The 12,125-nt window shown below is 34.9% G+C and overlaps 1 protein-coding gene across 1 annotated transcript; it reads left to right on the top strand.

The window, feature by feature from the left end:
* The first annotated feature begins 4,185 nt into the window (after positions 1–4,185).
* On the top strand, positions 4,186–4,611 carry LOC132365514 (translationally-controlled tumor protein-like). Its single transcript, XM_059922231.1, has one exon. It carries the CDS (start codon positions 4,213–4,215, stop codon positions 4,609–4,611), a length of 399 nt encoding a protein of 132 aa, XP_059778214.1. The 5' UTR covers positions 4,186–4,212.
* Positions 4,612–12,125: the final 7,514 nt, after the last annotated feature.

Below are 12,125 nucleotides of genomic sequence, written 5' to 3'. Positions count from 1 at the left end.
TATAAAGAAATGTACTTGCCATGTACAAAATGCCACTTAGAAAGTAATGCCAATACCTCTTTATTATGATACAGTTTTAAAGGTGTTGGTTACTGCATTAGCTTTAAGTTCAACTCTCAGTTACAGAATGACTTACAAATGTTATAAATATTGTTTCTCCTTTTCACAAACTTGGTAGTATCGGGCTCCAATTGCAGTTTCACAAGCATCATTGACCCAATCCATGTTGTTACTCAGCCATCCTCAATCTCTAGCTTTCACCTTGTGGTCCAAAGTGACTGCTCTAATGTTAGTCACCATGATAGCATCCCAGCTTTCAGGGAAACAGACATGAAAAAAGAAGGTTACTCCTTCATAGAAATTTGTTGTACAATATTTGTTTGTGTCGCATTGGCCAAAAATTAATTACAGGGTCACAGACATAAGTGAGGGAGCCTGGGAAGTATAGTATATTCAGGGAAGCCAGGTATATGGGGATCCTATTATTCTATAAAAGCAGGATACATATTGGACAACAGCTAGTTGTTTTTGTAAAAATTACTTAATGGATAGATAGAAAAGAAAAAGTATCTGTAACCATCCAAATAAAAACCTTTATTTCATACACAATTTCAAATAACTTTTAACTTAAAATGTTACATAATAGCCCTTCTTGTTATACAAAACAGCAAAAATATTGTCACTTACTGATAATGTCTTAATCATCACTGTTCTCCAAATTTAAAACTCTGCTTAACAAGTTACTGATCATCTTGGAGGAGGAAGAGGGTCGTGATAGGGGAGGGGTACGTAAATGTGTTTCTGGAGCACTGAGAATGTTATGTCTTAACCTCAGTGGTGGTTAAATGAGTGAACACTTTATAAATATTAGTTATGTTTTCTGTAACTTTTTAAAATGCATGTTTATTTCTCAATGCAAAATTAAATATACATATATGTGAAAAAATAAAAAATAACTCAATTAAGATGTCTATTAACTTAAATTTGGAATCAGTAAGTCCATTTAAAAGAATTATTGTGTCTCATTATTCTAGAAATTAACACAATCCCAGGGCAGAAAAACAGTTATTACAAACATTTGACTAAACCATTGAATATGTCCAAATTGTATTGTGCTGAACACATTTATTAGGGACTCTTATTTGCAGAACACTGTGGCACTGTGTAGGGTAAGATAAACACTGTAATTTATCTTATCCTATCATCTCTTGGACAACTTCCCAGTATATGCCATAGAAATATGGCATTATAGACTTTAATTGTGTGCATTTTATGGCTGCTGCCAACATAAGAGTAAAAAGATTAATCACTCCTGCACTTAGTAAACATACTAAGACCTTTTAAAGATTTCAGTCTTGTTCATTTTTCCAAAAGGTTCATTTGAATGCACAGAAGTACATTTTGATTGACTACCTTTCCCACTATTTCAATGGTCAAACTAAAAGCCAGGACACTTATCAACAAGAAGAAAAACTCATTTGAAATACAGTACACCTGGGAGTAAAAATGTTGAATAAAACTAGCAATCTCAGTTCAAAGACTTTTGCACTGTTTTAAATAAAATGGCAAAGAAATACCCTATATTAAGTAAGGTATCTATTTTTTTCCAAAATGTCACATTTATGTATGTTTAGAAACAAAAGTTGGGAGGACATTACAGGATACTATGTGCTTTTAAGATGCTCTAAAACAAAAGTACAATTCAACTTTCTATCAAACTTTGCATTGAGCAGTAAGCAGAACTTTCTGTAGATTAAAAAAAAAAAAAATTGTTCTGTGCTCAATTCTCTGCTGATGTCTATGACACCTGGTTAACTTTTATGCTTTCAATTTGGCTTTGTTCTGGAACATTTTTTCCTGTGTTACTTAAAAGTAGTTTCAGTTACTCTGGAGGGAAAATTGTATTATCAAAATCAATTGCTGTTATGACACTGCTTCTAGAATCTTAGAGCTTGACAACTAGTCTTAGACTTCTACCTTTTAAAACAGATTCTAGGATTTCATTTTTGCTATGTCCAATCATGCTAAACCATACTTATTGTTAGCTTGCTGAATGGAAAAGCTTGGAATAGTTTATAACACTGACTGACCTATGAATGGGAAATGCTATCCCATGAGTAGAGGAAACAGTCAAATTCGAGGGGTGCAGCAATTGACAAGATCAGAGAACTAAATCGTACCTCTGAGGATCACACTGTCACACACGCCCTAAGGTAAAACCTCAACATTTTTATCATCATTGTTCCAGGTAACACCTTACCTAAAGAAAAAGGACACCAAAAAGATTCAAGTAGCATCTTAGATTATCCAGCTTCTATTCCCACAGAGATAAGGCTTGACCCATAGTTCTAAGATCAAAATCCCTTGTTAGAAAACCATGCATGAAATAATTACCTTGGAGGAGAATGGTAAATTTTAAATGATGGGGAAAAGAAAAGATATTAATAACATGATTTGAAAATTCTTTGACATATCAGTAAATTATTACTTGGAAATGATTAAGTAAATGATTTTGTAACTAATTAGGGGATTAGCCCACATTAAGAATAGACTCTCCTCTAGCTCTGTTTTCTCACACTCAGTAGTTGTCTTGAAAGTGCAGATGGACATTGGAAATCTCGGAAACCCCATACCCCAATATCATGAACAAGCAAAATCTCTCTATACTGTGAAGTAATCTTGCTTTTCATAGATACAAAGTCTTTATTATGATTGTCAATATCCTTTTACAATCTCCATGGCTAGCTTGTTCAATTTGTATTGCTAGAAGTTAGTATACACAGTATCTGTCTCAACTACATTTCACTGAAGAAACAATTAATGAATGTCCCCCAAACTGCTCATATATGATGATGCACCTTCTTTACAAGTACTCACAACAACGTCTAACTTATTCATGGCAGAAAGGGTCAAATAACACTTTCAATAATTGGAGCAACCACTTTTAATTATATCCACAGATCAATTAGTAAGAAGTGCAGCACTTGATTTATTTTTTTAATTTTACTTAATTCCTGAAACATCTGATCTCTCAGAGTCATAGATCCAAGCTGATGCCCTAATTCCCATATAGCTTCCATTGCAGAAGTTAAAAAAATGTATCTGTCATCCTGAAAAGAAATCTTTCTGGGTAATAGTCTCAATCTCACCATTTTCTTCTGGAAGCACATTTTTTCAGCAGTAGCTCCTCCACCACCTATCACAAGTATTCAGTCTCGGACATGGTGATCACCGTCTTAATAACTTAATTATATTTTCAGTCTTGCCCAAATATGTATCCTCTAAATACAGATTTCTTGGCATCTTTGGGCCAAAAATGGCAATTCAAAATCTATTAGTTAATTTGCAATTCATAGTAACCCTAGATATGCCTCCAGCTAACACAACTCTGCCTCACTCAAAACTGTACCAATGTAAGGACATCCGAACAGCACGGAAAGCTAGAATTGAATAGGAGAATAAACACAAGTGCTCACTTTGAGTGATTGCACGGAGTGCAGATTGTTTTGGGAGCATGCTAAGATCATTCTAAGTTGCATGCAAGTGGAAGATGATTTGGAATTTAATATGAGCCAGAAATCCCATTTTGTAAGAAACAAATAAGTAAATGTCACACATTTGTACAAACAGGTAACCAGTGCATTTGGGGAATTCTGCCTCTTGGAAATGACAAACTATTCATTGTGTGTTATCAGAATTATAAAAAAAAAAATCACAAATATTCAAAATGACATTTTCTTCAACTATAGGAAACAAAACCAGAAAACAGCTAGACTACTATTAGATAAAAATGTTTTAATTGAGTTGATTTTCTAAATAAGTATCACTGCATTTTTCTATCCTTATTGTAAACAAAACAACTTCAATTTTATGCTAATTCATATACAAATATACTCTAAATTTATGTACTTATAAAGAATTTCTTTAAATGTATAGTGACAGCTATTTTTCCAGATTGATTGTAATCATGAGTTTGCCTTTTCAAGTGGTATATAATCCTTGACCTGTTAAAGAAACTGCATGTTGCGTTTCCGTCCTTTCCCTCGCCCCCGCCCCTGCCCCAGGCCCAGCGCCGCTCTGACTGCACCGCGCTTGCTCTGAGCTCCCGGCAGCTCCATCTACCGGGACCTCATCAGCTATGCTGAGGTGCTCTCCGACATCTACAAGATCAGGCAGGTCGCCAAAGGGCTGTGTCTGGATGTGGAGGGGAAGATGGTCAGTAGGACAGAGGGTAACAGTGATGACTCGCTCACTGGTGGAAATGCCTCTGCTGAAGGCCCTGAGGAGGAAGGTACAGAAAGCACAGAAATCACTGGTGTCGATATTGTCATGAACCATCACTTGCAGGAAACCAGCTACACAGAAGAAGCTTACCAGAAGTACATCAAAGATTACATGAAGTCAATCAAAGGGAAACTTGAAGAACAGAGACCAGAAGGAGTAAAACGTTTTATGACAGGGGCTGCAGAACAAATCAAGCACATACTTGCTAATTTCAACAACTGTCAGCTCCTTATTGGTGAAAATATGAATCCAGATAGCATGTCTGTTCTGCTAGACTACCGTGAGGATGGTGTAAGCCCATATATGATTTTCTTTAAGGGTGGTTAAAAATGGAAAAATGTTAACAAATTTGGCTGTTCCTTTGGATCTATAGCACCTGTCGTCATAACTGGCTGGCTGCAGCTTTCCATCCACACAACACCAGGACTTAGACAAACGGGACTGATGTCATTTTGAGCTCTTCATTTATTTTAACAGTTGATTTATTTGGAGTGGAAGCATTGTTTTTGAGAAAAATGGTATGTCACGTAGGTTGTCTAAAAATAAAATGCATTTAAACTCATTTGAGAGAAAGCCTCTTAGTTTAATATGTAATATCTAAATCCATCCTGTGTAGCCTTCCTGGAGAAGCTAGAGCCTGGTTGTAGACAACTACTAGAAAGCATAAGACCATCTTCAGATAACTTCTACAGTGAAAACCACTTCTGGCACTTGGAATACAAATAAGAATCAAAAGTAATTGAGTTGAAGTAAAGGGAAAGACCATGCTCATAGCAGTGCCAGCATTTGAAGTGGATTTCTTATACATTTCATCACCTACAAATGGAAGTAGTTAACTCTGGAAGAGATTACCAAAAGAATACAAAAAGACTAACACAGTTGGAAGCAAAAAAAAAAAAAAAGAAAGAAACTGTACGTTGCTCTCCCACAAATAACCACCATGTGTAGATACATATTTTTTTGTTTTCACTTCTAACATTCTACAGAGCAGAGCAGCAACAAGTAGGATTGTATACTATAAACTTGTACACAGTCCTATAGTGTCAAAAAGTAGTTATGAGGTTTTTAGAAAGCACCAGTAAAATAGCCAGAGAGACAATGTTGGGGTCTTTGATTTCCCTAACAGATTCAAGAGACACTGTGTAAATAGCACAGCTGTGTTGATACACATGCACTGTCACCTTGACTTCCGGGTGATCTGATTGTTCATGTGACATTGTTTTCTTCTTTGCTCATCAGTACAGCAAGCTGCTCATATGAAAGAATTGGCTAGTTACTTCTGTTTCTGTGGTTATAGATGCCCAAACAAAAGTAAAATGATTTAAAGTCTATTCTATTAACTGTGTGTGGCAAACAGAACAATACCCCTCACCCCTCCCATTCCTACAAAGATGTTCATGCCCTAATCCCTGGAATCTAAGAATCTGTTGTGTTAGGTGACAAAGGATCTCTGCAGATGAAATGGAGGTCACATACTTTATTGAGATTGCCCTGGATTATCTGTATGAGGCCAGTGTGGCAATGGAAGAAGCTGGAGTGATTCAAAGCATGAAAGGGACTACACCTGTCTTTGGTGACTTTGAAAATGGGAGAAGGTGGCCAAGAGCCATGCAGTGTGGATGGTCTCAGGAAGCTGAGTGCTTGTAGTGCATATAATGCAGCCATTCCACACCTCAGCATTTACCTGACAGAAATGAAAGCATATGCTGTACAAAGACTTGTACACGGATGTTCATAGCACCATCATTTATAATAGCCCAAAATGGAAACAACTAAACTTTCTATCAACAAGTGAAGAGATAAACATATTGTAATATAATCATGCAAGGAAATACTACACATAAAAACAGGAATTATTATAACATACTACAACATGAATGTATCTCAAATAATTATACTGAGTGAAAGAAGCCAGACAAAAAAAAAGTGTATACTGTTTGGTTACATTTGTATAAAAACTATAGAAAATTAGGGACTTCTCTGGTGGCACAGTGGTTAAGAATCCACCTGCCAACGCAGGGGACACGGGTTCGAGCCCTGGTCCGTGAAGATCCCACATGCTGCAGAGCAACTAAGCCCGTGTGCCACAACTACTGAGCCTGCGCTGTAGAGCCCGCGAGCCACAACTACTGGAGCCCGGGTGCCTAGAGCCTGTTCTCCCCAAGAGAAGCCACTGCAATGAGGAGCCCACGAACTGCAATGAAGAGTAGCCCCCACTCGCCACAACTAGAGACAAGCCCACACACAGCAATGAAGACCCAACGCAGCCAAAAATAAACAAATAAATATAATAAATTTATTTTAAAAAAAACTACAGAAAATTAAAACTAATCCATAGTGGCAAAAAGCTCACCAATGATGGGTGGAGGTCGAGGGGGGGCATGGAATGGAGGTAGGCAAGAATGAAGGATTACTTATTGGCACATGGAAACTTCTGCAGGTGATGGGTATTATATATTAATTATTTTGATATTGCAGGTAGTTTTACAGGGGTAAAAATCTGTAGAATACCTTCACATTGACATTTAAATACATGAAATCTATTTGTATGTCAGTTGCATCTCAATCCAAGCCAATAAAAATCTTGGTAATAAATGATACTTAGATGTCTCACTTAGTAAGCAGGATGCTTCTGTATGATCTTGAATGAAATATGAACCGTAAAAGTATTTGCTATCTATAGTAAAAACACATTTTTGCTGTAGGCAAATAAGCTTTGTGTATGTGATGTCTTGAATATCCATTGACTACTTTAGTACGTTACACAGAATTTTAAAATTGTCAGTAGACTGTAGGTAAAATACTTAAAAGAGACTCTCAGTTCCTTGGCTGAAATCTCTAGTTATTGTTGAAAGTAGCAAATTATATTACAGTGTTTTATTCCAAAGGCAGTTATATTTTAGCGGCGAGTGAGGGGCGCATTTATAGGGACTATGGGACCCGATAGAATTGTTTTTAGTTTAGAGTTTCCATCTAATGAACTAAATTTATTATGCCAAGGAGACATTTGCAATTGGCCATTTCCACACACTGGACATAAGAACTTGAAAATTCATGGACATCTACGTGAAAAGTTTACTCCAAATTTTAATAAGTTCTATTGGACTCAAAAGAATTTTTGAGAGAAGAAAAGAATATTGTTTATTTTACAACTATTTTCTGAAGTGTAACCTTTGGATACAAAAAATGTTTCTTTAATTGAGTATCTTGTTTACATCAAATATCCACTATATTTTTCTTCGCATATATTTTCTTCCCAGTCTATGTTGTTCTTAGACATCCATAATGATGTGATACTGGGATTACATGGGGACTCAGCATAAATTACTATTATTATTCCACCTACTGAGCTATAAGTAAGCTCTTCCTTGTGCTCAACACTAAGCTTTTGTCAGCAGTATGTCACTACCACCAAAAAGTACAAAACTAATAATTTCTCCTCCCCAGTATTTGTGTCTTAAGTCTATTCAAATTGAAAAATATGATAATTAACGTAAACATATAAAAGTGTAACAGCAGTGCTATCTCCTAAGAAAACTTTGCCTATTTACAGATTTCATTATCTAGTCTTTTAGGTTGCACTGAAATCGCAACCCTTAGAGCTGAGATAGGTAGTGGATTTCATCTTTTGGATTAACTCCAATAAAATAATAGAGATTATCAGTACAGTATCTTGAAAGAATTCTGTAGCAGCAATGGTTTTTCTGCATGTGGGGGAGAAAGTGGTTGTCCATGAGATACTAGCATCTCCTATTCAAGAGCTACCGACACTCAAGTTGTTCTTTTGATCTGTGTTACCTATAGAAGAGATGGTCATGCATCTGGTTAATGGTGTTTCAGTTTGTTTATTGTTAATACTCTAAAAATTGAATAGCATGCTTCTACCATCCAGAGATATATAGTTTTCTCTGGAATATTGTGAGTTCGGTATTCAATGTGAGTCACTGGAAAGAACTTGGTAAGTGTACATGCCTGGGAAGTTAGAGACCCCATGGCATTCATCGCTAAGGAAATGATGACTCAAGGGGAGCCAAATCTCTTACCAAGACTGTAGAAAAGAAGATTTATTAACCCATGTTCACATTTTAAAAAATGGAACAAAATTCTTAGGACACAGTGATATCTACTTTGAAGTGGCCATTCAGTTCCTTTGAGTAAAAGACAAATATGTATTCATATTTTTTAACTTTACTCTCCTAGGTATCACTTAAATATTTTTGACTAATATAAAAATGTTTTCTACTTCCCACATAATACTATTTTGAAGCATAAAATCCTCCCTTTTTTATATGCAGTATAATCTTTTTTTTTTTTAATTTAAAATTCTATCAGGCTGAGTCAGATGATGTATAGAATTCTATACAGATTTACTAATAATGACCCTGTGCAAGTTTTCAAAATAATTTTAATCAGTTTCCATTTTTAATGAAATTAGTTCTAATTAAAATTTCTTTCTGGGGAGAACTTTGAACAACAAATTATTTCGAGGCAGCTTTCATGTTATATGGCTATATTTTTTTTCATTACATTCTTTTTAAACTGTCTTCTGATTTTGAAAATTATTTTGTCATTTACTTTTCATTTTTAAGTGTTGTTCCCTCTGAGAAAATTATTTATTAATGTGAAAATATTGCCAAAATAGTATTTTTAATGTTTAACCTCAGTACAAAATCAATAGTGCTATGAAAAGGTGTCTAGTCAATGTTACACTCTGAAGGATTCTTCTTATAGATTCAGTATAATTTGGGGCCGTTTTATGATGTTTACTTTCCATCACTCTAAATGTTTAAAGGCTGATGTAAACTACAATCTGGGAAACAGATTTATAGGGACATTTTAAAATATATTTTCCGTTTCTCTGAATAACAATTCACGTGGCTTTGCAATAGATCAAGTTTTGACATTAAAATTTGGATGTGATATTGCATGTCATGGCAACTCATTGCATTTATCAAAGCCTCTATATTGAAAGAAAGACACACTTCACTTTTTAAAGCACTAAACTCTCTCAAATTCTGTTTTAAAGTACATAAATTAATTATAATTGCAGCATAAACATCACCCTTAGGAAATTTTAAAATTCATTAAGTCAATACTGATATGTCTTCAACATTACACAAAAATAGGATTGGGGTGGATCTTAAATTTCATCTAATCCAACCATTCTTCTAATAACTAAACTCTATACCATCCCCACTAAGTGTCCATCTATGATATGCCTGATCAATTCCCACTATGGTGAAGTCAGTGAATCTTCAGGCCATCATTTCATCTCAGGACACACTTTCTTCAACCACTGGGTCTTAAGATCAAATCAAAATGCATATTCTCTCCCACATGAGCATTTTCAAATATTTGGAAAGCAGCTCTTTCTCTACTCTAGTTGAATATTCCAGAGTCTTTCATATTCATTGTAAATTTAACATATTAAATTTCCTTCTCATCAAGCTCGCTTTTTCTCTGAACATAACCCAGTTAATCTAGCTGCCTTTAAACCTATTTTATCCATTATTGAGAGCAATGTGGAATCTAAACTACAGAAATTATTACTATGAAGGCTTAAAGCAGAGATTTGGAAGAAAATTGAGGTTTTCCGTTTCTTAAAACAAGAGAAATGGTGTTTTTCTTCTGTGAAATAGAGAACAGGGAAGGGTTACAAGTTGGAAGAATTAAAGAATTATTAGATTAAAATTTAAGCTTAGACTTTAAAGTGGGAGAAGCCCAAATAAGGATGGGGGAGAATGAGGGGGATTTCAGGAACAGCTCCAATAAATGAGAGTCTAAGACACAAAATAAAATTGCTCAGATAGAATATGAGGAATAAGGAAAGATCGAAGTACAAGTTTTATGGAAGGTCAGTGATTACGGGGTATGTTTTGCTGTGTGTATTTGTATGCTGAGGGAAGACATCAGTAGGTAGATTGAAGGTACATGCAGTTGAGCCAAATCTCCAGGGAAAGGGCAGGGTCCCATGTCAGGTAAGTGGATTGCATTTGGAAAAGAGGATGCTTTCTTTTGAGACTGGCAGGAAGGAGGCATGCCAAGGTTCTGGTGCAGATATTTGTGTGAGAGACGGGGAGAAAGTTGAAGAAATTTCTTCCTTATAGACTTTCTTTTCCTATAAAAAGGAAAGCAGAATAATCTTGTAAATGTGAAAGAGACAGCATTGAAATTATGAGTTTTAATAACAAAGAAGTTGTAAAATAGTTGTTGAAGTTAGTAGAATGGGAACTTTCCAGAAACATGTGACAGATGATCTGGCAATGTTGAAGACTGAGGGAAGGTCATAATTCTCATATATTTAATGACAAATATATCTATAATGATACAATTGTCTTTGGTAGAATTATCTATTTGGTAGTGAGATTTAAAAAGACAGACTTTTGTTGGGGCAGGGCAGGGAGCAATGGAACCACAGCCTCATGAGCCGAACAACTTTAAATTTAGGCACATCATCCATCATGGTCTCTTCACCAGAGTCCAACCTCTATCCATGTTTTGTTATATACTAGTCATCACATCCTTGTCTTTTCATGAGTTTGCTGCTATAACCTGAAGTAACCCCTACTCCCTACCTCTATTTAAAAGATATTCAGCCTTAAAAGCACAACTGTTTCCTCTGCATGAAGGATATTTCTTCAAATATTCTAAGATTGTCTGAGACTTTCTTTGAAATGTCATTGCACATAAAATCAATACTTATATTTTAGTTTCTTAACTGTTCTCATTTGTTTCATCTGTATTGGTTTTGTAGCATAATTCAATGTCCAGGTACTTGCTTTATATTGTATATCCTTCAGTGTCCTTTGACTATAAATATTATATATGAACACAATAAAAACTTATTCATTTAATATGATTGATTCAATATAAACAACTTTTTTCTGGTGAGTAAAATAGACTGAGGATGAGTAACTTTTGCTTAAAACACAAGATAGTAAATATTTTTTCACTTTGTGGGCCAAATATCTCCTTTGAAAATATTAAACTAGCCATTGTAGTGTGAAAATAGCCATAGACAATATGTAAACTAACAGGAATGGCCGTGTTCCAACAAAACTATTTATGGACACACATATTGGCATTTCAGATATTTTTTACTTGTCAAGAAATAGTCTTCTTTTTATTTTTTTATAAGCATTGAAAAATGTAAGAAAAAAAAAACAAATGTTCTTAGTGTATGAGTCATACAAAAACAGACCACAGGTGACATTTGGCCTGTGGGTTGGAGTTAAGTGATTCATGCTATCAGTCAAAATTGCTAATGTACAAAGTTTGAAACCTGCTAAGCAATAAATCCTTATATGTGTTTGAGATCCACTTTTTGTTTTAAATTTTAAAACTAGAACATGGCTTACAGATTTTTCAGTCTTTAGTTTATGAGAAAGTAGCATGTATGTCCTGGCACATGAGTGTTGAAGCATAAGTCTTACCAGTTCTGAGGTCTAAAGCAGGTCATGTGATATCTCCAACCCTCAACTTCCTCAATCATGTCATAAGAGGTAGCTATCTAATAGGGTTCCTGTTAGCATTCAATAAGTTAATAATGCATCATTTCACTTAGATGAGTGTCTGTACATAAATAATAAAAACCTAATAAATATTAGATTTTAAAACAGTATTATTCAAAAAATTTTTTTCTCTGGAAGATTAAACCAGTATTGCTAAGAAATGAAGGTCTTTCACCACTCATTTAGTGATAGGATCAATGTTAAAAAATAGGTTTCCTGGCTTTAAATATCAACATTTCTCCCCATTCCTCAGCAAGAAGGAATTCATGAATTTAGCTCTTAATGAAATATTAAGTTGTCATAAAATATAAAATATCTTTGGCTTAACTG

This window comes from Balaenoptera ricei, chromosome 4, assembly GCF_028023285.1.
Source record: "Balaenoptera ricei isolate mBalRic1 chromosome 4, mBalRic1.hap2, whole genome shotgun sequence".
Taxonomy (NCBI): domain Eukaryota; kingdom Metazoa; phylum Chordata; class Mammalia; order Artiodactyla; family Balaenopteridae; genus Balaenoptera; species Balaenoptera ricei.
Note: the sequence above shows the minus strand (reverse complement) of the source record. Positions and strands in the feature narration are given on the sequence as shown.

Coding starts and splice junctions, on each gene's coding strand:
- LOC132365514 (XM_059922231.1), top strand. CDS start 4,213: ATGGTCAGTAGGACAGAGGGTAACAGTGATGACTCGCTCACTGGTGGA.